The following is a 27334-nucleotide window of genomic DNA, read 5'->3' as shown; positions in this document are numbered from 1 at the left end:
TTGTCTGTACCTCACCAAGGTATGGTGTGCTTCTCACTAATGTCTGGGTAAAGAACTTTTCTCGTGAATTTCCAATTGGATTTATTAATGACCATTGTGGCCAGGGAATTTTGATATCTTCCCACTGTGCATTCTATTTACCCCTGCCCCATAAATAGAAACAGTTCCTCATGTTCAGACAAATGAATCCCTTTGTAATTTCACAGTTTGTGGGAGGCTCCTGGATAATTATGCCTAATGGTGAGAATCTCTGGGTTTGGGAAATTCTCATACACTTACACTTTCTCTTGTGCTGCTATCCCTGTTCCTCTGCTTGTGCCAAGTCAGTTTCAGAACGACAGAACTCTAGGCCAGCCCAAGTTGGTCTCAAATCTTGCTGGAGTCTTATGCCCTTGCATCCCATCTACTGGAGCTTGATCCTGGGAAGTCTGAATAAGATAACAGGAATGGAGAAACATTTGGAAGATAAGAGTTAGGAAGGAGTGAAACACAAGGTCAAAGTTCAGGAGACAGGGCCATTAGTGACCTCAAGGAAAGTAGGAAAGCCGCCTGGTCTCCTTTCTTCAATAACCCCCCCATCACCCACCTACCCTCACCCCATCATCATTGTGTCTAGCTGCTTTTCCAATGATTCCAGAGGATAAGGCTCCATTATTTTCATGCACAGAAATTCCCTTCCTTGTGATAGTCACTCTGTGTGTGTGTGACAAACACCTTATGTTTGGCCTCAATCCGCCACAAGATGATGTCATGGATTTGCAGATCTGGGAGGTAACTCTAATTTCCTTCTGCGCAGGTCCAAGTAGCTCACCTGGTTCCTTTGAAACCGCACAGCACTTCCATGACGGGTTCCCAGTCCCTTCACGAGCAGCCAACTAAGAGTATGTCCAGCGCTTTCCATTCACAAGAGGGGCTAGTGTCACATCGTGCCGAAATGCCACGGCAGAACTCCGACCCCACATCAGAAACCCCGCCCCTCCCTCCCCGCATTGGGTCAAGAGAAGAAAAGTGTGGGGGCAACGTTTGGCACAGGCAAGAGGAGGACACCCCACCCAAGGTAATCAACTCGTCGTGCATCATACCTCATCTCTCTCTCTGTAAGGCTGTACTGAGGCCAATGTAGGGTGGTCAAGTCCTGACATTATTCCAGGAGCTGTCAGCCCATGGCCCCCAGTCACACCTAGCCCCTGTCACTGATGTCTCAGTAAGCCTACTATTCCAGACACCAACCTTATCGTTACCAATTTAAAACATAAATACATGCTTCGTTCGCAAATTGATGGTTTTTGACTGTCCAACAGCCTGTCCTCATCCCCCTCCATCTCCCAACATTTTTTGAACAAATAAGAGAAAGTGTTAGCAGCAATTTAAATAAGCCTCTCTTTTTTTTAGTTTTTGATTTTTGCTTGTGACCGGGCTAATCTTTGATTTCTGGAGACCTAGGACAGTCTTGGAGGGTTGGTATACTATAGGTTTAGGGTGTACCATACATTAGTATTAGTAAGGTACTCAAATCCAACCAGGCTGGTGGCATCCTGGTCTAGCACCATCCAGTGGTGGAACGTTAGGTCAGCATCTCAGCAAATGAAAGGGATGAGATATCTGGAGCCACATTGTCAGTCTGAATCTTCAGGTATTCCAGTCTTCTGCTGTTATTTTGCTTTTGAGACTAATAGAATGTGGGAGGTTATTCAGTTTTTCTTTTGGGACTGTTAATACTGTTTCTATAGAATTGTGCAGCTCAGAAGAAAGCCAGACAATCCGTCAATCCTGTGCTGTCTCGCGGAAAGGACTCTGGGGATTTCCCATTCTTCTTAATAGTTTTCCAGATCAACATAGCTTGCTGCTTAAAAGAAACAAATTGTTTCCTCTTGCCTTTGTTTCTTTCCTTCAATTGTCCTTCAGTCCGTTTCCCTTTGGTTCGCAATCCTCCTACTACTGGTAATGGTTTCTTCCTATGTACTCAATCCAAACTGGACATAATTTTGACTGCTTGCAAGTGTCCCCGTATATGTTTCCAAGGAGAAGAGTCTCTGCTTCTCTAGTCAGAGTCATTAGTTTGCAGTATAGTAGACGGTCATTCAGCCCGTCAGTTCTCTCTCCACATCATTTGAAAGCTGATAAGCAAAATGCCTTACCTATTTTGCCTGGTGAATCTGAAGTCGGGGAAATAGACTGAGAATTTGAACATCTCCAATGAATCGTTCCTTAACTGTTCCTATTCCAAAGAGAATTCCTGTGGAGATTCTCAAATGCTATCTGGTGTCTGAAGAGATCCACAGTTAATACCTGTCAAGTAAACATAATCATAAAGAGGGTTTAATTGTAGTTGTATTCAACAGTTAACTCCTACCCTGAAAGATATTTCCATGTTTGGCAGCTCCCCAAATTGCTTACCCAAGAGTCAGTGTGGGGATTTGGGAATTTGGTTCAAATCAGTTCGTGGCATTCTTACACAATGTTGACAGATCTCAGTTAAAGTCTCAGTCCAAGACATGAGTTCATAATCTGGTCAGACACTCAGTGCTGTGTAAGGAAGAGCTGTATTGTCCAAGACTCTCTGCTTTATTATGTAAGGTGCATTTTGCATAAATGGCATTAGCAGTTATTCACAGGGATTTCTTTAAAATCCACCGCCAAGCAATGACGATGACCATGCACCTGCCCTCTACAGAAATTAAAATCCCATTCTACCATTGTGGGGAGTTTATGCGTTATCATAAGCTCCAACATTCTTCTCTCTGATAACACTGCCAGGAAGCTCGCTCACTGAATGTTCATCCCATTGCTGCTTCTGAAGTCTTGCTCTGCACAAATGGCTGCCACATCTGCTTGCATATTAATGCTGCACTTCAGTGTGAGTGATTGATTGTGGATGAATGAAGCACTTTCTGAGATGGTGTTTGATACTACAATGCTGAGATAAATCTGTTTGTTGGGTCTAAATCACTAAGTGTTGGAAACCACTTTCCAAGCTATGCCTTGATGGGTCAAGGTGACTCACTTCAGGATGAAGCATCTTCCTAAGCAAGTCGCCTCTCGGTATAACGTTCACAAAATATATGGTCTCATTCAGTCCACCTGGCAATGGAAAATTGTTTCCAATCATTCTCAGTGATAGGAACAGAGAGAGGTCAATCAGTCCCCAGAACCTGTTCTGCCGTTCTATTTGATCACAGCTGATTTGTATTCCACCTGCCCTTTTCTCTAAACCTCACTCACATCATCCATCTAAACACCTACCAATTGCAGCCCTGAATGCTCCAGTCTCTAAAGATTTTTTGGGCAAGGGACAGAGTTCCAGATTTCCACTCTCTGTAGCTAAGGAGGTGTACTCAATCTAAACTGTTTTTGATTTGATATACTTTCATATGTCTTCATATCTTTCCCAGGAGAACAATCCCTACTCCTCCCATGAAGTGCCGAGCTTGAATTCTACAGTTATGTCACCTTGTTCTGAACTTTCCCAAGCCAGTAGAAATGGTTTCTTTCTGCCTACCTTACTAAATCTCTTTGTCATTTAAAGATCTCAATTTGGTCATCGCCAATCTTCAGCAACACAATAAAGATTGACTCTGACATGAAATTCTGCACTTCTCTCTCCTTTATGACCAATTTAGTAACCACATGATTGCCTTTTTCATCTCTCTGTTGACCCCATTGTTGACTCACTGTTCTTCATCATGTACCTTGTTTTTTTAATTATCAGGTCCCTCAGAGAACAACATCCATCTCACCAGCACCTGGCCGCAAGAGTTCACCCGGAAACAGCAGTGGATTGGCTAATCGGCCCAGTGCCCAGTTAATCAGAGCAAGGTAATAAAGAATGAAGGAAGGATTTTGAATAATTCTAAAGTTATTGGGAGACATTGCAGCAAATTTGTTTTGGTTTGCGATTTCAGAATTGATGAGACAAGGTTGTAGTAATATAGTGGCTCTGTGTGTTCTCCCATCTTCATTGACCTCCAGCTCTCACCCTCTGTGACCAGTTCTGAAGTCAATGATTTCTCTGTGATTGTTTTAGTGAACTGAATTTCTTTTTTATGTCAACTGAGAGTAGTTACATGATTGCCATTTGGTTTTCTACTACATTTTATTTTGCATTCAAGTTTATCAATCTGCTGTTTTGGGATTTGAACCCATGTCCCCAGAACGTCAAGCTTGGGTTCTGGATTGTTAGTCCAGTAACGTTATACTAATACCACAATCTTCTTTGGGACCTGTTCAGGCTCTGATTCCCTCGGCTTAATTTCAGTATCTGGTTCCTCAGTCACTGACAAGTTTCCAATCCCTCAGTCGCTGTCCAGTCTCCAGTCCCATAGCCTCTGTCCTGCCTCTGGTCCCTCAGTCTCTGTCCATCTCCAGTCCCTTGGTCACTCTCCAGACTCCAGTCCCCCAGGCTCCGTCCAGCCTCGAATTGCTTGGTCTCTGTCCAGACTCCAGTCTCTCAGTCACTGTCCAGTCTCCAATTCCACAGCCTCTATCCAGTCTTGACTCCTTCAGTCTCTGTCCAGACTCCAGTCTCTCAGTCACTGTCCAGTCTCCAATTCCACAGCCTCTATCCAGTCTTGACTCCTTCAGTCTCTGTCCAGACTCCAGTCCCTCAGTCTCTGTCCAGTTTGTGGTCCCTCAGTCTCTATCCACACCCCAGTTCCTCAGTAACTGTCCACTCTGTAGTCCCTCAGTCTCCGGTCTCTCAGTCACTGTCCCATCTCTGATCCCATCTTCTGATTTCTAGTCTCTCTAGTGTCCAGTCTCTCAGCCACTGTCCAGTCTCTGGACCCTGGGTCACTGTCCAGTCTCTGGTTCCTCAGTCTGTATCTAGTGTCTGATTCCTCAGTCAATGTCCAGTCCCTCAGTCTCTGTGATGGGTCTGGGCTGTTCATAGAGATATTTCCAGAAGTTTTGTTTTAGTGCGGAATGCTTAGCTTTGACCCTTATCTGGTTTCCCTTGCAGTAATCCCGACTTGCGTAAGAACGAGAACCTGTTGGAGACCCCCCTGCAACGTACCAGCAGTGGCAGCTCATCCAGTTCCAGCACTCCCAGTTCCCAACCTGGCTCCCAGAGTGGATCCCAGAGCAGTTCCCAACCAGGCTCCCAAAGTGGATCCAATGAGCGCAACCAAATCCGGGGTAAGAAGGACTGAACGGAGGTTATAGGGAGGGCAGAGGGAGACAGCAAGGAATGGGTGAGGGTGGAGGAGGGATAAATGATAGGTCGTGAAGGTAAGGATGCGGATCATTTTTTGGGGACGTGGTGAATGGGAGGGTGAAAAGGAGGATGAGAGAAATGAATTTTGGGGAAGGACTGAAGTGTGGAGTGGGAGATGTCAACATTGTTTAGGTACAACACTAGTGGCTATGTAGATGCTAGATTTTGACTCACTGCAAACTGTGTGCTGTGTTGCACTCCAAAATGTCCAGGAATTAGAAGCACTCCCCAAGTTGGGGAACAAATTAAGGCAATTCAATAGATTAAGATAAACAGGCCATTTGGCCCAACTCCTCTGTGCTAGAGTTAATGCTTCGCAGGAGCTGACCAAACTCCCTCTTCACCTCACCCTGATCCTTCTATTCCTTTCTCTCTCGCGTTTATCCAGCTCCCTCATCAATGTGTTTACCCCATCTGTTGTAACAAGTTCCACATTCTCACCATCTTTGGGTATAGAAGGTTTTTTTTGAATTCCCCATTGGATTTATAAAGTTTGATCCTATATTTATAACCTCTAATTTTGAATGCTCCCACACATGGCAGCTTCTTCTCCACTTCTGCCTTAATGAACCTCCTCTGAACATTAAAGTCGTTTTTTGTTCATTCATGGGATGTCTGTGTCACTGGCTGGGCCAGTGTTTAATGGCCACCCCTAAATGCCCTTGAGAAGGTGGTGGTGAGCTGCCATCTCAGTCCATTGGCTTGATTTCATGTGGAATGAATTGAGTTGGTTGATAACGCTGGGGGCCTCCAGTGAAGGCTGAGATAATTTATCAATTCGACACTTATGACTAAAGATTGTCACAAAATACTTTTGCACGGATGTGCTAAATTTCCCAGTCACCAGTCATGGGGACATTTCATGTGTGGAAGCCCCTCCTGCTACTTGTTGTTTCATTGACCACCACCATTCATGACCGAATATGTAGGAACTAACTGCAGAGCTTAAATCAGATCCATTGTCTGTGAGACCAGTTAGCCCTTCTACGACATTCTGCCTTAACTGTTTGGCATGTGAGTAGTCCTGTGTTGTAGCTTCACTAGGTTGAAACCTCATTTTTAGGTATGCCCTCCTATGCTCTTCATTGAATTATAGGATGAGGAGATCCATATCCATGAATGACTAAATGAGTACAGAAAAAGCAGGCTTTAAAATTTGAGAAGGTTCATTAAGGAAGAAGTGGAGAAGAAGCTTCAACTTGTGAGAGAGTTGAAAATGAGAGTTTTATAACTATAGGACTGTCCTTCATGAATTCGAAGGGGAATTCAAGGAAATGTTTTATCAGCAAAGAAGCTGAGAATGTGGGACTTGTTACAACAGGAAGTGGTTGAGGTGAGTAGCATAGACACAGTGAAGGAGTAGCTGGATAAATACTGGAGGGAAAAAGGAATAAAAAGTGAAGGGAAGAGGGGGTTATGAATGCTCCTGTGAAGCATTGGCTACCACCGAGCAGTTAGGCCAAATAGTCTATTTCTCTAAATCTGCAATTTCCTTAATGACTCCCCAGCCAGGTGTCAGTCTGGCTGTTTTGATTCCTGGACAGTCTGGAAAGGGTTCAAATTTTGGATCTTGCAACGCAAAACAGCACACTGAATTGTAGGAGGAGGTCATTTGGTCCATTAGATTTCTATCAAATATTATTAGGTCTCCTATTCTGAGACAACATGCAGCTGGGATCTTTATCTGTGTGCACTGCTAGATAAGGCCCTGGGAAACCATCTCAGCTAAACATTCACTTGTGAGAGACTGGAAAACCCTCAACTTTCCGTGATTTGAAGGAGGGCTAGTCCTTAAGCAAAAACACACCAAATTCTGGTGCTGAATAATTTTTTTGGATATTTGAGTGCTAAAAATGTGATGTCCTCTATTTCTAATGTTAAATAGGTGATTTTTTTTTCATATGCAGATTTTTAAATTCTGTTCTTCATGGTCAAACTCCTCCATGAACCCACCCCGACATCTGCAATCTAGTCCAGTCCGACACCCTCTCAGTCTCTTCCCTCCTTCAATTTTGGCCTCTTGAGGTATCCTGATTATAACTTCTCAACCTTTTGCAGCCATGCTTTCAGCTGCTTGGACCCTAAACTTGAGAATCATCTCCTTAAACCTCCCTACTTCCCCTCGTCCTTGAAGACACTTCCTAAAACAAACCCCTTCGATCAGGTTTTTTTGTCATTTGACCTGATATCTCTTTCTTGGGTCTTGGTGTCTAAATTTGTTAGTGCCAGCTCCTGTGATTCCTGGGACATGTTACCACATTAAGGGTGCTTTACAAATGCAGATTGCTGTTATTGGAAGTGTTTTTGCAGGTTTCAGTGTGGTGATCTTGTAATGTTGCAGGAACAGGGAAGCCTGAAGGATCACCAGTTCTCCCTCACGAGAGTTCGCGAGTGAAACCAGAAGAGGGCCGGGAGTTGACACGGCCTGGGAGACCTGCTGTAAGCATTCCTCAAAACCTCATACTAAATCGTACTCCATAAACACAAATCCACTCACACATCTACTCTGTGAATTGGATGCGCTTGCTGCTCGTAGAATGTCAGACTAGTTATTTCCCAGTGTTCATCTATGTATAATTGTAACTTGCAGCACAGAAAGAGTTAATTCAGCCTGTAGCCACTCTTTGAAAAAAAGCTACCCTTTAGATGCACTTTTTCTGATTCTTCCTCCGTAGCCCAGCATGTTTTTCCTTTTCAGATATATCTCTTTTGGTGCCTCATAGAATCAGAGGGAGCTCATTCAGCCCATTCTGTCCAGGCAATTCTTGCCAAAAGTAAATTGCATAGTCCTTTTTTTCCTTTTAGCTCAGCAAATTTGTTTTCTGTTCAGGATCTTATTCAACTCTTTTAATTTTTAAAAACCACGAATCACTGACTTGCTCTTTCAAGGCCCATCCATAATTGTCTTTGAACTGAAGTAGCTTGCCAAGCCATTCCAAAGGGCGGTTCAGAGTCAGCCACATCATTGTGGGTCTGGAGTCACATGTCGGCCAGACTGGTAAGGATTGTAGATTTCCCCCTCTTTGAAGTACATTCTTGGATCAGAAGGCTTTTTACAATGATAATTTTGTTGGCACCGTTACAGAGACTGGCCACGTAGAGAGTCATACAGCACAGAAACAGGCCCTTCAGCCAACTCATCCATGCCAACCTGGTTTCCGAAACTGAACTAGTCCCATTTTCCTGCATTTGGTAGATGTCCTTCTGAACTTTTCTTATTCATGTACCTGTCCCAATGTCATTTAAATGTTGTAATTTTACACGCCTCCACCACTTACTCTAGCAGATCTTTCCTTATACCTCTGTGTGAAAAGATTGCCCCAGAGGTCCCTTTTTAAAATCTTTCCCTTCTCAACTTCCCTCCTATTACAGGGCAATCAGAATTATATGCAGTACTCCAAATGTGGCTTTACCAATGTTTTGTACAGCCATAATATTATGTCCCAATTCCTGTATTCAGTGCTCTGACTGATGAAGGCAAGTGTACCAAATATCGTTTTTACCATCCTGTCTACCTGTGAGACCACTTTCAAGAAACTATGCACCTGCACCAGTAGGTGTCTCTGTTCAACAACACTCCCCAGGACCCTAGCATTAACTGTATAAGTCTCGCCCTGGTTTGTCTTACCAAAATGCAACACATTGCATTTATTACCATCTACAGTCTACTGGCCCAGTTGATCAAGTTTCTGATGTACTGTTAGATAACTTTCTTCACCATCCAATATTCCAGATTTTACAAATGGGAATGTTTGTTTCACCAGCTGCTGTGGTGGTATTCAAACCCACACTTTCAGAGCTTCAGTCTGGGTGTTTGGATTTCTAGTTCAGTGATATTACAACTGCACCACTGGCCACTCCAGGAATCTGCCTCTATCATAATTTCAGGCAGTGCATTCCAGATCCAAACTACTTACTGCATGAGAAGGTTTTCCCTTTGTTGCCACCAATTCTTTTACCAACCACCTTAACCCAGTGCCCACTAGTTCTAGATCTTTGCACTCATCTTCTCCCAGTCTACTCTGTCCAGACTCCTCATGAGTTTGATCAATCAAATTTTGTCTTGACCTTCTCTCTCCTCTCAGGATAAATACCCCAGCTTCTCCAATCCATCTTTTCTGATACCATTCTGGACAATCTGCCCTCTCTCCCTCCACATAACTCCTGTTGTGAGGTGCTCAAAATTGAACCACCCCCTCTAAATCAGGCTGAACCAATGTTTATAAAGACTTGGAGTAAGTTAATGAAGGTTCCTCAAAAGGCAGTGAATGCAGAATCTTGAAATGTTTTTAAGGAAGACGTAGATAGATTCTTGATAACCAAGTGGATGAAACGTTATCAGGCGTATGCAGGAATGTAGAATTGAAGTTAAAGTCAGATCAGCCACAATCTTATTGAATGGTGGAGCAGGCCTATTCTTATTCCTTGGTTGTATAATAATTTCTTTTCTCTTGTACATTACGCCCCTATTAGTAAAGCCTAGCTCACTTGATGCTTTATTAGTTTCTATCATCTTGCCATTCCACCATTAATGATCTGCGCACAATATGCTCAAGGCTCTCTGCTCCTGCATTGTCTTTAGAATTGCATTCTTCATGTCTAATATTGCTTCTCCCCATTCTTTATAATAAAATATATCATTCAATACTTCACAGTATTCATTTGCATTGGTCATATAGCCATCTTTCTATCAGCTTCTTTCTGTCCTCTTGATGTCAATCATTATCCTCCTCACAGTTCCCAACCCTTCTTGCTTTTGTGTCATCCCCAGGGTTCAAAATTGTGCCCTATCCACCCAGGTCTACGATATTAATATAGATCAGGAAAAGCAGATGTCTCCACACTGATCCATGGGGGCCCCTGTTATCAACCTTCCTCCACTCACAACCATTCTCTCTTGACCAGCATGTGAACATACAAGCTAGCTGCCATTACGATCCTCCAGTCTGATCCACCATTGAACAACAACATGGCTGATGTGGTTACACTACATTCTGCCTATTCCTTACAACCTTTCACACTCTTGTTTAACAAGAAGTCCATCGACCTCTGCTTTAGAAATAGTCAAATACTCTGTTTGAACATAAAAAGTGAGCATAGGCATGATGGGCTGATTGGCCTGATCCTGTAGTGTGCGATTCCAGATATGCTTCAACACAACTCCTTGACCCAGTGATCATGTAGCCAACGGAACTGGATTTTTTAAAAGAACCTCTTGTTTTGAACAATAAGGAAAACAATTCAATGAATTCGTGAAAATATATATTATAAAACACAGAGAAAAAAAAGTGCTATCAGTATTGAACAGTGGGGCCACGGGTTTTGCCCTGAAAACAACAAAAGTCTCAAGTTGCCTCTTTTTCAGTATGGTCTGCCATATTAAATAACTCCATATCAGACATTTAACGGGGTAGTGGAGGAACATCCCTGGGATAAAAGACCCCTGAGATAGATTCCCAACCACTGAGAGCTGCCACCTTATCAGAGGTTGGCAGCTCTTAACTGCTCAACAGTACCAATAGGAGATTGTGGTTGCTTCTGGTATTACACCCCACCCAAGTCCCAAGATGGCCAAGATGAAAGCAGAAAGCAGGTGAATGATGGTGGAAGGGGAGTCACCCACGAGGGCAGAGGGTGGCTCTTCTCGGACACTCTCCCATTCTGGCAGGGGGAGGGCACACCCCTGTTCCAGCACTGATTGCCTTTCAACAAGGGACAGCAACCACACCCCCCATATCCCCCTGGGGTATTCCCACAAGCAAAACCAACAGGGTTTAACAGGTTGAAACTTTATTGCTGGAACAGCACAGCAGGTCAGGCAGCATCCAGGGAACAGGAGATTCGACGTTTCGGGCACAGGCCCTTCTTCAGGAATGAGCAGAGAGTGTTCAGCAGGAGAAGATAAAAGGTAGGGAGGAGGGACTTGGAGGAGGGGCGTTGGAAATGTGATAGGTGGAAAGAGGTCAAGGTGAGGGTGATAGGTCGGAGTAGGATGGAGGCGGAGAGGTCAAGAAGAAGACTGCAGGTCAGGAAGGCGGTGCCGGGCTGGAGGGATTCGGCTGAGACAAGGTGGGGGGAGGGGGGATGAAGAAACTGGTGAAGTCCAAGTTCATCCCCTGTGGTTGGAGGGTTCCCAGTCGGAAGATAAGACGCTCCTCCTCCGACCGTCGCGTTGTTGTGGTTTAACAGGTTGCCATGTAGCGAATCCACTGCCCACAGAGTGGGAAGGCTGTCACTGGTGGTATGGGGGTGGGGTTCCTCACCCACTGCCCTGCCCCCCATTCCACCACAAACATGCCATAGAGAAGGATATAAATTCTGACCATGGAGCACTGTAGAGCACTGCACGAGGGACTGTACGATGTCTAACTTATTACAGTTTGAACCGGCTGTTCAAATATGAAAATGTGGGTTCCAGTGAGGTGGAAATTAAACTGAGATTTTACTGATTCTGATTATTGTCCAGGCACCTCTGCTGGTCAGTGTGGGAAGTTGCATGCAAAATAAATTTAGGTTTGGCTTCCTGAAGTTTTCCCACCTGCACTGACCCCACCCTGCCCCACTACAATCTCACATCCACCAACCAACTTCGCGATATTCAATAACTGTTGTGAGCGGTGAAGATGCATTAAGTGCCCGCTCTGGGGCTTCAGAGGAGCCTCTAAAGGACCCGCTCTGTGTCCCTGAAGTGTGCACACTGCCTTGTCACTTTATCTGCGCTGTCTCGGTGCATGGCATCAAAATGACCTGTTTGGCTATAAAGGCAGCTGCCAGCAAGCATGAATTCAAGCACCATTTTGGTTTTGCCCATTTTTCCCCTAAATCAGTAACCTTGTTGGAAATTGAAACTACACGGATTGCTGGAGTTATTTATTATGCAGAGCATTGTTGTGATTTATTTTTTGATTGAACTGATCCTTGGTGTTTGAACTAACATTTCCTTTTTTTCCTTTTGTCTCTTAACCTTCTCTCTCTCTCTCTCCTTCTCTCTCTCGCTATCTCTTTGTTTCTTTGACTTCTCTCTTGCCTCGATCCTGGACTAACTTTGCCTTCTTCTCAGAGTTATAAGAAAGCAATAGATGAGGTTAGTGCCATCTTTCATGCAGAAAGAACACACCATGAAACCTCGCAACAAACCATGATGGCATTGTGAGCTTTTTATATTGTTCCTTTTCTTTGAACAAAAAGAAGGGTGTGAAGAATGGAATGGCCAGCTCAGGTTGGACATGTCACTCTTGTTGGTCAAATTCCCAGCTCTGATACATTTCATAATTAAGAAACAGAAGAGTTTGGTGAGATTGGTATACATTTTGAAATGAATGTCAATTTTCTTCCAGGCCTGCTCTCACTGCTTGGAATTAAATAAATTGTACAGCATGCAAACAGGCCATTCAACCCACCTACTCTACACTGATGTTTTACTATCCATAATCGTCCTTCCATCCCCAGTTCATGTCACTCGTATCTCTGTATCTTTCTATTCCCTCATGTTTTCCCCTTAACTACATCTATACTATTCACCTCAACCAATCCCTGTTGTTGCAACGTCTACATTCTCACGTCGGTTTGGGTAAAAAGGTTTCTCCTGACTTCCCGATTGGATTGAATCATGACTCTCATATATTTATGGGCACTAGATCAGTTCCCACCTATGAGTGGTGACACCACTCTGCCAATCCAATCAGATTTGGAAAGAAGAAATGTTGGTGCCCTCAGCGACCAGACCCTTGTTCGAAATTGGCACCCAACCCCAGCCTCAGAACTCATGGTTATCAATGTTCTAGCATAGTTCCAGAATGTCCAGTAATTATACACCCACCTCCAGGGTGCATAGTTATACATGAGGCGATGTCTTTGTACAAAAGGAATATATGGAGGATGCAATGGCTTTTTGGTATTATTATTGGATTGTTAATTCAGTGACCCAGGGAATGTTCTGGGACCCAGCTGAGATTCCTGCCATGGCTGATGATGGAATTTGAATTCAATTAAAAATAAATCTAGAATTAAGATTCTAATGATGACCGTTGAATCCATTGTCAATTTGTTGGATATACCCTTCTAGTTGCCTAATGTTCTTTAGGGAAGGAAACTGCCATCCTTAGTTGGTCTGGACTACATGTGACTCCAGATGCACAGCAATGTAGTCGACTCTTAACTGCGAGAAAGTGAGGACTGCAGATGCTGGAGATCAAAGTTAAGAGTGTGGTGCTGGAAAAGCATCGCAAATCAGGCAGCGTCCGAGGAGCAGGAGAATCCCCGCTTCGGAAGAGCTTATGCCGAAACGTCAATTCTCCTGCTCTTCAGATGCTGCCAGACCTGCTGAGCTTTTCCAACACAACACTCTCGATTCTTAACTGCCCTCTCTGATGGGCAGTAAATGCTGACCTAGCTAGTGATGTCTCTTCCTGTGAATCAATTTTAGAAAAATAGGGAGAGAGGTCAGCTCATCTTTTGAAAATGTAACCTTAAAACTTCTATCTGGTTCAGGCCTCTCTTTCTCACTAAATGAATCACAGGCTGGTTAATCTTTCCTGTTTGGTCCAACCTCTTCATTAATATCCGTGTCTATCTTTTTCTGTACTTGCAGTTGTGCCATATCAGATTGGCCATGATCTTAGGAGCAGCCTTAAGGGGCAGAGTGGCCTACTGCTGTTCCTAAATTGTATGTTTGCACGTGCCTGCACAATACCTTAATAATGTAGAGATCAGAACTGTTCACAATATTCCATATGGTCTGAGCAGCTTCTGTAAAGGTTTCATATAAACTTCTTACTTTTGAATATTATGCCCCTGTCAATGATCAACAGGACAGCATTTTTCAAAATTTGTTCCTTAATGATGTGTGAGTGTAGCTGACAAGGCTAGCATTCATTGTCCATGTCTAATTGCTTTTGAACTGAGTGGCTGCTAGGCCGATTAACACTTCTCCGCACTATTGCGGGTCTGGAGCCACATGTAGATCAGACCAGATAAGGATGACAGATTTTCTTCCCTCAGGATATTAGTGAACCAGATGGGTTTTTAACAACTATTGGCAATGGTTATACAATCGCCATTACTTAAATCCCCTTTCTAACTGGATTTCTATATTTAATTCAAATTCCAGCTTGGCCTTAGGTCTCCAGAAAAATAGGACTGGGTTTCTGGATTACTCATCCAGTGACATTACCACTGGAGCACCACCCTGTGAAGCTGCGTAACTGCTTTTAATGATTTCTGTGTCTGATCTCTTGTATCCGTCTGCACCTCAACCTCAGTAAGACTGTTAAATTCTAAGGATTACCAAAATGCATCAAAGCCTCACATTTATGTGTACAGCATCTTGAAGATTAATCCTGAAGGTTCTAGGCTCACTCTGGAAGCTTGGCAAACCCAAAATTCCAATCTGGATATGAGGACAAGTGTGAGATTTTGAGAAGGGACTGTCAGGTTGGGGCAGTAATCTTTTAATATCAACAGAACTATCTTGTTCCCATTGTTAATGCACTAACCTGTATGAAAATATTCATTGTTGTGCTTTCTAAGGAGGGATTACCTTTGTGTGTCCGTGCATTAAGGATGAGTATAGTGGGGGTTGCCTGGGTAGAGACCAATGTTACCATGCATAACCAACTTCGTGTATTCTGGACCCAATTTGTGTGGAGTGTTGAGTCAGACCATAATGGTGAGAGGTTCAGTCCATAATTACTTCATGGAGACAGTAGTCCTTCTGCTCTTTGTTGATGCAATTAAACTCCCTACTTAGCTCTCTGTGAACTGTTGCTGCCCTGAGTCGGACCTACACTTTGCCTCTCAAGGTCCAACAATATCTTCTAGGGGTTGCCTTAGAACACACTGCCCTCCATGTTGCTGAGTCAAAATGTGTTACAACACATTGGGGGAAATCCCAATAACCATGTTACTGAGCATGGCTAACTTGGGCTTTAGTTTGTGTGACAGGCTGAATTAGATGTTACAAAGAACAGTACAGCACAGCCAAGCCTGCATGGACACAAGACACCTTGCTAAGCTAAAAACCTTTTGTCTCTCTACAGTTCATATCCCTGTACTCTCTGCCTATTCATGTATCTGTTAAGGTGCATCTTTAACATTGTTGTCATATTCACCTCCACCACCTCCTCTGGCAGCAATTTCCAAACACTTATCACCCTCCATGTAAAATTCTGCCTCTCATATCTTTAACTTTTCCTCCTTTTACCTTAGGCTTATGTCCCCAAGAAATTGACAGTTCAACCCGAGGAAGAGGACTCTGACTATCCATTCTATCCATGCCTCAGAACTTTGCAGACTTCTATCAGCCTCTGACGTTCAAATGAAAACCAACCAAGTTTGTCTCCTCCTAACTAATATTCTCTAAACTAGACAATATCCTGGTAAACCTCTTTTTTTACCCTCTCCAAAGCCTCCACATCGTTCTGGTAAATTGGCAATCAGAACTGTACACAATATTCCAAATGTGGCCTGACTAAAGTTCTATACAGCTGTAACATGACTTGCCAATTTTTATACACTGTGCCCTGGCCAATGAAGACAAGCATCCCATAAGCCTCTTGAACCACCTTATCTTTGTGTTGCCACTTTCAGGGGACTGTGAACCTGTACGCCTAGGTCCATCTGTATGTTGATACTACTCAGGATACTGCCATTTGCTGTATAAGGAAGGCAAATGGACTGTTTATTTTAAAGGTGACAAATCATAAAAATTAGGGAGGTTTTACTAAAGCCGTATAAGGTACTACTCAGACTACAGCTGGAATACTCTGAAGAATTTTGGTCCTCTTACCTAAGGAAAGATACGCTATATTAGAGGCAGTCTTGAGACGGTACACTGGGTATGGAGGGATTATCTTATGAGGAGAAGTCAAGTGGGTTGGGCCTGTGCTTATTAGAGTTTGGAAGAATGAGAGGAGACCTGACTGAAAAACACAACATTTTTCGGGACTTGATGGGATAGAGATAGAAAGGTCGTTTCTCCTTGTGGGAAAGTCTAGGATTAGAGAGTGTAAACTCAGGGAAAAGGCTCATCTATTTAAAAAAGAAATACGGAGAAACGTTTCCTTTCAGCTGTGAATTAACCTGTGGAGTTCTTTATCTTTGAGGTCTTTAGTTGCTGGATCATTAATTATATTCAAGGCTGAGATAGATAGCTTTTTTAAACCAAGAAAGGAATTCAGAGTTATAGGGAAAAGACAGAAGAAATGGAGTTGAGAATTATCATATCAGTTATGATCTCACTTAAAGAAGGAGCATGCCCGATGGGCCAAATGGCCCACTTCTGCTCCTATATCGTACGGTCTGTTATGGTAAGTGAGCAATCTGCTTCACCAAGATTCTTTAAGAAGCTTGTAAATCTCCAACAAAGGTTTGCAGGAGACATGAAGGTCTCACTGTTAATTTGGGTGTTTGTCCAGATCAGGTTGGGGGAATTGGCAGGTGGGGTTTGGTGGGGGGGATGCGGTGCGAGGTGTTGACAGTTCCCTGCATCAAAACCACTGGATGGGAACCTGGTAAGGTGAGCCCAATGCTCTCTGTTATTCCCTGGCACTTCTCTCCCACCTTGATTCTTGTGGTTTGGTGTTAATGGCTGGGTATCTCCTCAGGTCCTCTGAATTAATTGACGTTTTAATTTTCAAAAGAGGAATTTAGGTATAAATCCAGACCAAATTTGGATGCTTTTTGCAGCATTTGGCTGCTGGGTTTAATTCAGTTCTTGAGTAATGCAGCTACAGTGCAATTTTGGAAAGGAAATTGGCACTTTTTTTTCTGAGATCATCATTAGCAGTTATAGTCTCCAGGATGATATCAGGACTTAGAAACTTGAATTGCATAGATTGGTTGCGTAACCTAGGTTTGAATGATATAAGTTTGGAAGATTATGGACGATTGAATGAAGGCATTTTAGATCATTAAAGGATTTAAATGTGTGGATGGATAGGAGCTATTTCCTCTTGTGGAAAACTCCACAACAAATGTGCAAAAGATCAGATTAGAGCCAGGGCAAACATCAGGGGGGTGTGTCCAGAAAACGTCTTCACAAACCTCTTCTTTGGGGCAGCACAGTGGCTCAGTGGTTAGCACTGCTGCCTCACAGCACCAGCAACCTAGGTTCAGTTCCAGCCTCAGGTGACTGTCTGTGTGGAGTTTGTACATTCTCCTCGTGTCTGCATAGGTTTCCTCCGGGTGCTGTAGTTCCTTCCCACAGTCCAAAGATGTGCAGCTTATTTAGATTGGCCATGCTAAATTTCCCCGATATGTAGGTTAGATGGATTATTGGGGATATAGGGCTGGGTCTGGGTGGGATGCTCTTTGGAAGGTCGATACAGACCTGATGGGCCAAATGGCCCCTTTCTGCACTATAGGGATTCGATAATATAATTCTGTGTTGAAGTGTAGTCAAAATCTGGAAATTTCTCCCAATAAAATACTGGTTATACTTGCAAAAATTCAAACTTTAGTTGGGCAGTGGGATCAAGACAATGGGGTTGGGAGAGTTTTCCTTGGTTGCAGCAGCCCTCTGACACATTCAGGACTCCAGTGGTAGCAAACTATTCAATCTTGCCGTTCGCACCAAAAGGCTGTGTTCCACGTGTGAGACAGCTAGAAAAAACATGACTAATGATGGTCGTACATCCCGTTCTCCACCCCCAATACTGCCTCAACCCTTTAGCACTTTCAAGCTATGGTCACTTGATAAACTGTCTTAATTCCTCCCAACCCAATCCCCATGCATAACATTCAAAGCTAAGGAAACAAACCATTTCAGCCCAATTAATTTAGCCTCCTCCTCTCCCTCAGAATTTCATATAACCTTCCAGATTATCCCATTCTGTTATCTAATCAATTAAAGCCAATGCCCAAGATTTCATTTTAATTGAAATTGACATTTCAGTCACCAATTTGTGGTAGTTCTGGGCACATTCAGTTATCTCTTCAGGCCATGCTACAAGGAGAGACTGTATTTTGGCAGGGTTAAGATTGGCACAGCTTCTTAAAAAAGCAACCCTATCAATGTGGTACTCAGGGTTAAAAGATGGAGGAAACTTATTCTGTCTTCTCGCTTTCTGGCTGGGATTTTGAAGATGTCTTTGACCCTCCCAGTTGAGGGAGATGCACCAGGTAGTTGCCTTCAAGACTGTGTTCTGCAGAAACCAACTCTTTAATTACTGCAAGGTGTCCTGCAGTTGTGTGTTTGGAGTTTGAAGAAACAGTGCAGCTATTTTCAATTTGAAACAAAATCTCTGTTGATTTCTGGATGAAGATTAGAGAACACAACAGCATCATTGTGTCAACCTCTGTGATCCTTTGAATGTCTTCAGATTGGGGCCTTAATTTTAGGCCAATCCAACAAAATCAAAATTATCTTGAAAAAATTAGTTTGTGGAATATACAGCACAGAATAAGGCCATTTGTCCCATCATGTCTGTGCTGGCTATTTGGAAGGCCTATCTAATTACTTCCACACTCCATTTTTTATCTTCATATCTCTGCATTTTTTTCCTATTGAAATACATATTATGATTCTTTCTTGAAAGGTATTATTAAATCTGCTGCCATTGCCTCTTCAGGCTGTGTTTTGCAGAATGTAATAAATAAGCATCTCCTTTGCTCTTTAATCCTTTTGCTGAACTTTTGAAATGGCTCAGATTGTTGGGCTAAACGATAATCATTTCCATATACTGTTACTGTTACTGTTCTCTGCTGAATTCCACACTATTCATCACCCCAACCTGGACAATTAATGAGTAATCGAAGGATAACTGAGATTCACAGAATAACCCTCTCTGAGTTTCTTTTGGTTTTCTTTTGCCAAGTCGTGTGGTAGTTATTTTTTTTCTTTCTCCCTGAACCCTCTCCCCATGCTGACCCCTCGGTCACTAATGTAGGGAGAAATGGTAAGAGTAATGCTTTGCAAATGCTAGCTTCTGAACATCTGCATGTATTGCGTGTGAGGCACAGTGGCCTACTCTGACCTAACAGGCTATGTGTGTTTTAACCTTTGATGCTTCAGGTGCTTTAGTATTGCTGAAACTGTGCATGAATTCCACCCTCACAACTGCCTGCTCTTCATGCAATTGTTCAAAGGCTGAACACAACTTAAAGGTGCTGCTCAGTTGACCAATTGCACTTCAGGCCTCCTCAGTGTTCCAGTGGTTTGGTGTTGTGTGAATAATTAGTTGTTCTTGTAATGTGTTGACATGCTGGATGTGGTTGTGTTTGTGGTGTTTGCTGTGGAAGACTATCTACTCACCTTTGCTGTGTTTTTGTATCAAGCTTTGCAAAGTGACTTGAGTTTGAAACTCTTTGGGACAATGCTGAAGGTTTTCGCTGAATTTGAAGTGAATCAGACCAACAAAATAAAATAGAATTTCAATTCCTGCATGTTAGTCTGGGATTCCTGGAACAATGCCTTTATTTAGCAACCTTAAGGTAGCAAAACACTCTTAATGGTTTTCATAAGAACATTATCAAACATAATATGATGGCAAACCACTTAATGGATTGATAAAACCTTGGTTAAAAAGCTCATTGTTAGAGAAAATCTTAAGGAGGATCGAGGTAGTGAGATGAAGAGGTTTAATAGAGAATGAATAAAGAGAAATAGTGGATGTTAATAGTAAGTGATAATGGCAGAGAGAGATAATCTACAAAGAGCAACCCCATGTAAACTGAATACACAATGAGGGAGGAGGCTGCTAGGGGAGGAAAGGGTGATCATTATGGAGTGCAGATTTTGTGGATTATTGTTTTGTAACTCAATGTCAAGCCTTGAAGGTTGTAATATGTCTTAGTGGAAAACAAGGTGCTGTTCTTCCAGCTTACATTGAGCTTCACTGGAACACTGTAGCAACCCTGGGACAGAAATGTTAGGAAGAACATTATTGCACTATTAAAAACAGGAGTAAAGTCTAGTGCCACAATGAGCTCTGAAAACATCAGCTAGGGGAGAGGTCAGCAGTGACTGCCTGTGAATGGGGGTTATGCCAATTATATCAATTTGAGTAGTATGCACAATGGGTTTTGATCCCATTCTAAATGAAGGGTTGTGTAACTCATTCCAATATTCACCAGTTACTCTAACGTGTATAATCAGTGTGACTGCATGAAGTCTGAGTAATACAGACAAAATTTGTAATTTTTAAAAATATATAATTTCTGCAGCAGCTTTCAAACTGTCCCAATATACCTCACAGCCAATGGGAGTATCTCTTAAAACATTGTCAACGTTTGTAACGTGGCAGCTAACTTATGCACAGCAGGATACGACAAAGAACAATGTGAAAGTGACAAAATCAGCTCTTTTAATAATGTTCGTCAAGGTGTTAATCTTCAATAGCATATGAGGAAGTATGTCTTCATTATACAAACTATATGTGACCCAAGAGAGCAAAGAAAGCTTTGACTATTATGGTAATGAAAAGATTGCTCCTCAATACTGATTGAAGAAATGGCAATCTGTATTATACCCCCATTGCTGAACTTGTCTCAAGAGTTCTTATAATTAGCCTATCCCTCCCCCGGAGGGGTTCTAACCACTGATGTGGTTAGATTAGTGGAAATTAATCAGAAGAGGCAGGAATGTTATTGACAACAATTTGAGCATAGTTTCTCTTTTTTGAATTCTATTCCTATCCTACTCTGTATCGTTTAGCTAGAATGAAACATCGATAATTCAAACATTGCATGTGGGTGTCACTGCCTGGGCCAGCGCTGATTACTCATCTCTAGTTGCCCTTGAGAAGGAGGTGGTGAGCTACCTTCTTGTACCACTGCAGTGCACTGCTGTAGATAGATCCAAAATATCATTAGTGAAGAAATTCAAGGATTTTGACCAAACTACACTGAAAGAACGGCAATATATTTCCAAGTGAAGATGGTGAATGGCTTGGAAGGGAACACACAAGCAGTGATATTTATATGTGTCTACTGCCCTTGTCCATCAAGGTGAAAGTGGTCATGGGTTTGGAAGGTACTGTCTGGGGAACCTTGATGAATTTCTGCAGTGCATCTTGTACATGGTACACATTGCTGCTATTGGACATCAGTAGTGGAGAGAGTGGATATGGTGCTAATCAAGCAGATTGCTTTGTGATGTATCATTATCAAGCTTTTGAGTGTTGTTGGAGCTGTGCTGATGCATATTCCATCGCATTCCTGATTTGTGCCTTCTGATGGTGGACAGGCTTTGTAGAGTCAGGAGGTGAGTTACTCGATGCACATTTCTTAGTCTCCAATCTCAACTTTGAATTTACTTAGTGACCCAGCTTCTATAACACAGAGCAGCAAAGAATTTCACTGATACACTACCCTTTGGGAGAAATTCCTTCTCATCTCTGTTTTAAATGGACCTTACTCTCATACATTACACTAGAATTATGTCCTTTGCTCCTAGACGCTCCCAGAAAGAGAAACAGCCTCTCTGCATCTACCCTGTCCAGCCCCCTAAGAATGTTGCATATTTTAATAAGGTCACCTTCTTCTAAATTCCAGTGAGCACAAGCCTATCCTACTAAGACAATCCCTCCACATCTGGGATCAGCTCAATGAACCTTCTCTGAGCTGCTACAATGCCAACGTATATGTATTTAGATATGGGAACCAAAACTGTTCATGGTATTCCAGGTGTTGCCTGACTAGTGTCTTGTTTAGTTTCAGCAAGACCTCCCTATTTCTGTGCTCCATTCCTTTTGAAATAAAAGCCAATTCTCCATTAAATCTCCTATAACCTTGAAAATTAATATTAGCTTTCTGTGATTCATGGATGAGGACTCCCAAATCCTACTGTACTACAGCTTTCTGCAGTCTTTCTCCAATTAAATAATATTTAGCTCCTCTATTCTTTCTTCCACACTGCATAATCTCAAATTTTCTCATGTTATACTCTATCTGCCAAGTTATTTTGACCATTTGTTTCACCTATCTATATCCCTCTACAGCCTCTTTGATTCATCCTCGGCAATTACCTTCCCATCTATCTTTGTGTTCCCATTAAACTTTACTGTAGTACATTCACTTTCCTAATCCATGTTAGTAACATTGTAAATAATTATCATCACAGCACTGATCCCTGAGCCACTGCAGTAGTTACAAGTTGGTATCCTGAAAATGCCCCCACCCTCTGTCTTTTATTAGTTAACCAATCAATTCCTGCTAATATTTTACCTCCTAAGACTCTTATCATGCAGCCTAATATGTGGTAACTTACCAAATACTTTCTGAATATCCAAAATGTAATACATTTGCTGGTCCCCTTTATCTATTCTGCTTGTTATCTCCTCAAAGAATTCAACTAAATTTGTCAGACATGATTTTTCCCTTCATGAAATAATGCCGACTCTACTTGACCATATTATATATTTCTAAAGGCTCTAATGTTGTATCCTTTATAGATTGTAACATTTTCCCAATGAGAAATGTTAAGCTAATCGACTTACAGTTACACGTTTTTGTTATCCTTTCCTTTCCAATGACTTCAAGGAGAAAGTGAGGTCTGCAGATGCTGGAGATCAAAGTTGAAACTTTATTGCTGGAACAGCACAGCAGGTCAGGCAGCATCCAGGGAACAGGAGATTCGACGTTTCGGGCACAGGCCCTTCTTCAGGAATTTCCAATGACTTCGCCTACATAACCTTCTGTGGAAATAAGTTCCACAGATTAACCACTCTTTGGCTGAAGAAATTCTTCCTCATCTCAGTTCTAAAGGGTTGGCCCTTCATTCTGAGGCTGTGCCTTCAGGTCCTAGTCCCTCCTATCAGTGGAAACATCTTCTCCATGTCCACTGTACCCAGGCCTCTCAGTATTGCCTTTCAAAAATTCACATAGCCCTGAATGTTTCATTCCCAATTTTGATCTTTTCGTAACCATGTCAACATAGTGGCTATAAAATCACATCCATTAACCTGTACTTCTGCCACTAATTCATTAATTTTGTTTTGAATACTATGTACATTTAAGTGAAGAGCCATTACTTTTGCCTTTTTACAATGTTTTCCCCCTTTGAACCCATGCACTGCTGTTTTTCTATGCTTGCATACTGTTCCATACTGAGTATAATTATTCGAATAGTTGCCCTGTAATGCGGCCATATTCTATTGCTTTGTAAGCCTGTTGGTCCCCTCCATAAAGATGCAGGATGCCCTAAGTAATCAAGTAGCTTGGTCCTCACATATGTTCTCATTGGGTCCTTGGATAAGACAATGGATGTCAGCCTCTGAGGAGTCACATCTTGCTGGTGGTCAACAACTTTGTCAAATCTCCTCAATGTCCCATGGAGTCAACCTTAGCAAAGGAAAAGAGGAAATGTTTGCTGGGTATTAGGTGCAGAGGTTTGGGCCATGCTGGTACTTGGTACACCTTGTACTTTATATCAAAAGGTTGTAGCTCTGAATGGATTGTGGTTATTTACACTGGTGGCAGATTGTACTTGTGTTATGGGACCATATTTCCAAGAATTTTGGGGAAATAGAGCAAACAAATAGCACAGTCCTAATATCTTTCAAGCCATTCAGAAGCAACTTTCCTATCTTTGGTTGTGATTGCTATCTCTAGTGTGGACTTCTTTGAATTAAGAGGGCACTGAGTTCCATCACTATCAAAGGAAAGGAACGGAAGGGAAAATGTACCTTGCGAGTAACTGGTTACCTAAAAGAGGTTATTTGCATGTGGCCCTCTTTTAACCTTATTGAAGTTGCAGGACCTGGAACTTTACACAGATTTCAAACACAAAAGCTCTGTGTTGCCCTCATGTCCTCGGTCTCTTCTGTCATCTGCCTTCCAACTCTTGTGGGCGGCACGGTGGCACAGTGGTTAGCGCTGCTGCCTCACAGCACCAGAGACCCGGGTTCAATTCCTGCCTCAGGTGACTGACTGTGTGGAGTTTGCACATTCTCCCCGTGTCTGCGTGGGTTTCCTCCGGGTGCTCCGGTTTCCTCCCACAGTCCAAAGATGTGCAGGCCAGGTGAATTGACCATGCTAAATTGCCCGTAGTGTTAGGTAAGGGGTAAATGTAGGGGTATGGGTGGTTTGCGCTTCGGCGGGTCGGTGTGGACTTGTTGGGCCGAAGGGCCTGTTTCCACACTGTAAAGTAATCTAATCTAATCTTGTGTGGGTGATTGGCTGGCCCAAATAACCATCGTGATCATTAACTTCCCTTCCTTCCCTAAGATAATGGTGATTGACTTCTGTCATCTTTCATAACCCCATACACATGCTGTTCAAGATTGAAATAACAGAACACCATTGACAGACTATAATGCCTCCGTGGAAATATTTCCAAAACAAAACTAACTAAAATATTAGTTAGTCTTGGAAATTGGACAAACTGTTGAGAAAATCTGAAGGAAAACTCGCTGCTTTCTGACAACTTTGACACAGAACATTTCTTTCGTCCTAATGACCTATTCAAATTCACTCCCTGATGTCTTGCTTTGAGCCTTTTCTGGAGAAAAGCCTTTGATTGCCAAAACCTCTCCATCTTCGAATGCCAAAGCTTTGCTTTGTCGCGTTTTGTTTCTTGTGAATACTGATTGAAATTTTAATTTCCCAGCTTTTGATAAGTTTATTTAATCAATATTTTTGTTACTTATTTTGTTAGGACTTGACAGCTTTGGCCAAAGAATTGCGGGAGCTTCGTAATGAAGAGTCATCACGACCTCCAATTAAAGTCACTGACTATTCGTCGTCTAGTGAAGAATTGGAAAGCAGTGAGGATGAGGAAGAGGAGGAGGAGGAAGAAGATGCAGAAAATGAGGCACAGGATGGGACAGTCCCAGTCAGTGATATTCCAAGGATAATGTAAGGGAAGTCTTAAATACCAGTTACCCCACACAGAGCATACCATAATTCAGTTAAGTAAATAAGCATGGAATGAGAAACTAATTTCAGCGTTGATAATGATGAAATTATGTTTTGACCTTAAAAAAAAGTAGCTGGTTTAACAATGTCACTTAGAGAAAGGAATTTGTGATCCTTTCTCAGTCTGGGCCTATGTGTAAGTGTAAGCTCCAAGCAATGGGATTGACTCTTCATTAAAATGGCCTTGCAAGTCACTCACTTGTCAAAAAGGCAGGTCAAAACCATCTCCACATGAGCAATTAGAGATAGGAACTTGATTAGCAACAGCCAAAACTGAAAGATTATTACTAAAATTGTTTGGAAGTGCAGCACAATTAATTCTGAGACTTGGAGCAGTGAGGAAGACCTAACAAAAAGGTAATAATTGGGTAAAATGGAACATGTGATCACTGTTGAAGTGATTGCATGTATGAGATCAAGAATTGAACCTTGGATAGGAGCATCAAAAATCTATGCCCTGAAAGGAGACCATTTGGCCCATTTTCTCTGTGCTGCTAAAGAACTATCCTTCCCAGTCCCATTTCTAGCCTTTGTCCTAGGGGTCAGCAGGTTAGAGCAGCTTGAGTACATGTCCAGAACTTGTTTAATTTTGCAATATTATGTTTCTATCTCTACCACCTTTTCAGACAGTGACCCTATGGGTGGAAGAAGTTCTCCCCAACCTGCCCCAACCCACTGCAAATTACTTTAAAATGTTTTACCTTGGCATTGATGTCTGTACTCAGAAATAAGTCCTTTGTAGCCATTCTATCTGGACCCCTCTGAATTTTATACAGCTCCATAAATATCCCTTCAGCCGCTTGTATTGTGAAGAAACATCCAAACTTACCTCATCATTAAAATTTACAATTTCTGTCAACATCCCCATATATCTCCTCAGATTGTCTCCAGCATGATTATATTCTTCCTATAATTTGATTAGAATGTTATCACAGTTCTCACAGTCCCCATTCAGTGAATCTGCCCACCATCTACCAGTGTTTCAACATTTTAACAGCACGTTATGTTTGTGAGCATGGCTTTTGTTGTTAACCTGTTGGTTACTGGTTTATGAGCAAAGTCCATGATTGCATAAACTGTATTAAAGCTTCAAATTACAAAGAGTCAGCTGTGACTCAGTGGGGATTGGGGATTGCAGTTTCACTGCAGAGACCTGAGCATTAAATCCACTCATAGTGCAGGACCAGGTTTTCAGAAGTACTGCCTTTGAACTGCAAATTTTAAGCAAGACCCAATCTATCCCTTCAGGTAGATGTAAAAGATCCCATGGCACTATTTGAGAGAAGAATCTGGAAATTCCTCCATGGCTCTGGTCAGCATTTATCTCCCAAGCATATCACAAAAATCTTTAACATTGCTGTTTATAGGATCTTGCTGTGTACACATTGATTATTATGGTTTCAACATTACAACAAGACAATACCTCAGGAGTAACACAGCTGCTACAGACTGCTTGGAAATGTTATGAAAAGTGCTATTGAAATTCCAGGTTTTTTTGTCTTTTATTTTTATTCTTTTTCTCTCCTGTCTGCATTTTACTTTCCATTTCTTCCTCCTTTTTTTCTCTCCCTTCCTGTGTTTCTCTGTCTCCTTTCCTCTCTTCTTTCCTTTCTCACTCCCTTTGTTCTTTGTCACTGGTGGAAGTTAGGGTCCACAGCTCTGGGATACTTTGCAAATAAACTGCCCACTCTTGAGTCTGGGTCCTTACCTTGCAGGCCATCCTCTGCACCAGCTAGCAGCGAGCAGTACAATGAGAGCTACGGCCTGATGGGCATGCAAGAGGGAGCTCTGCCATCTGACCTTTACAACAATGCTTCAGGAGATGGGACCCTGATTATCCGGGAGGTAGGTGTTGGGGTTGTGTGAAAAGATAGTTAAACCAAATGACTTTGTAATTACAGCTCTGGAAGGAACGAATCCAACTTTCATTAATTCATCTGCATAATTTCAAAAGAAATTAAATTGAGCAAGGCAATGTGGTCATTAGTGAAGATCACCTGCAGGTTATGGAGTCAGAGAGAGGGGTTTGAGGACCAATGAGAAGGGGATGAATAGAAAGGCATTGAATTTAAGAAAGAAACAGGTGGAGTAAATAAAAGATAAATATTGAAGGAGATGGAAATAAAGATCAAAGGCAAGAACTGCTGCTGCTCAATGCAATATCCTAGATACATCCATTCTCAATGGCAGTTGGGGTGGAACTATCATTGTCTTATCTAGGGAATATCCTTTTGATATAAGGCTGTAACCTTTTTTTTGCAATGGGCA

General features: G+C 42.3%; 1 protein-coding gene across 7 annotated transcripts in view; it reads left to right on the top strand.

Moving 5' to 3' along the window:
• Positions 1 to 27334, top strand: part of LOC122556119 (TRAF2 and NCK-interacting protein kinase-like) — a 254751-nt gene that overhangs the window by 204773 nt on the left and 22644 nt on the right. For 4 of the 7 annotated variants that reach the window (XM_043702582.1, XM_043702586.1, XM_043702588.1 and 1 more), the window contains 7 exons: positions 797 to 1057; positions 3710 to 3816; positions 4958 to 5133; positions 7554 to 7651; positions 12273 to 12296; positions 24807 to 25006; positions 26782 to 26911. In XM_043702582.1, the coding sequence (XP_043558517.1) occupies positions 797 to 1057; positions 3710 to 3816; positions 4958 to 5133; positions 7554 to 7651; positions 12273 to 12296; positions 24807 to 25006; positions 26782 to 26911 (996 nt within the window). The remainder of the gene's footprint in view (positions 1 to 796; positions 1058 to 3709; positions 3817 to 4957; positions 5134 to 7553; positions 7652 to 12272; positions 12297 to 24806; positions 25007 to 26781; positions 26912 to 27334) is intronic. The other 3 variants (XM_043702583.1, XM_043702587.1, XM_043702585.1) reach the window with 1 other exon arrangement.

This window comes from Chiloscyllium plagiosum, chromosome 13, assembly GCF_004010195.1.
Source record: "Chiloscyllium plagiosum isolate BGI_BamShark_2017 chromosome 13, ASM401019v2, whole genome shotgun sequence".
NCBI lineage: Eukaryota > Metazoa > Chordata > Chondrichthyes > Orectolobiformes > Hemiscylliidae > Chiloscyllium > Chiloscyllium plagiosum.
Note: the sequence above shows the minus strand (reverse complement) of the source record. Positions and strands in the feature narration are given on the sequence as shown.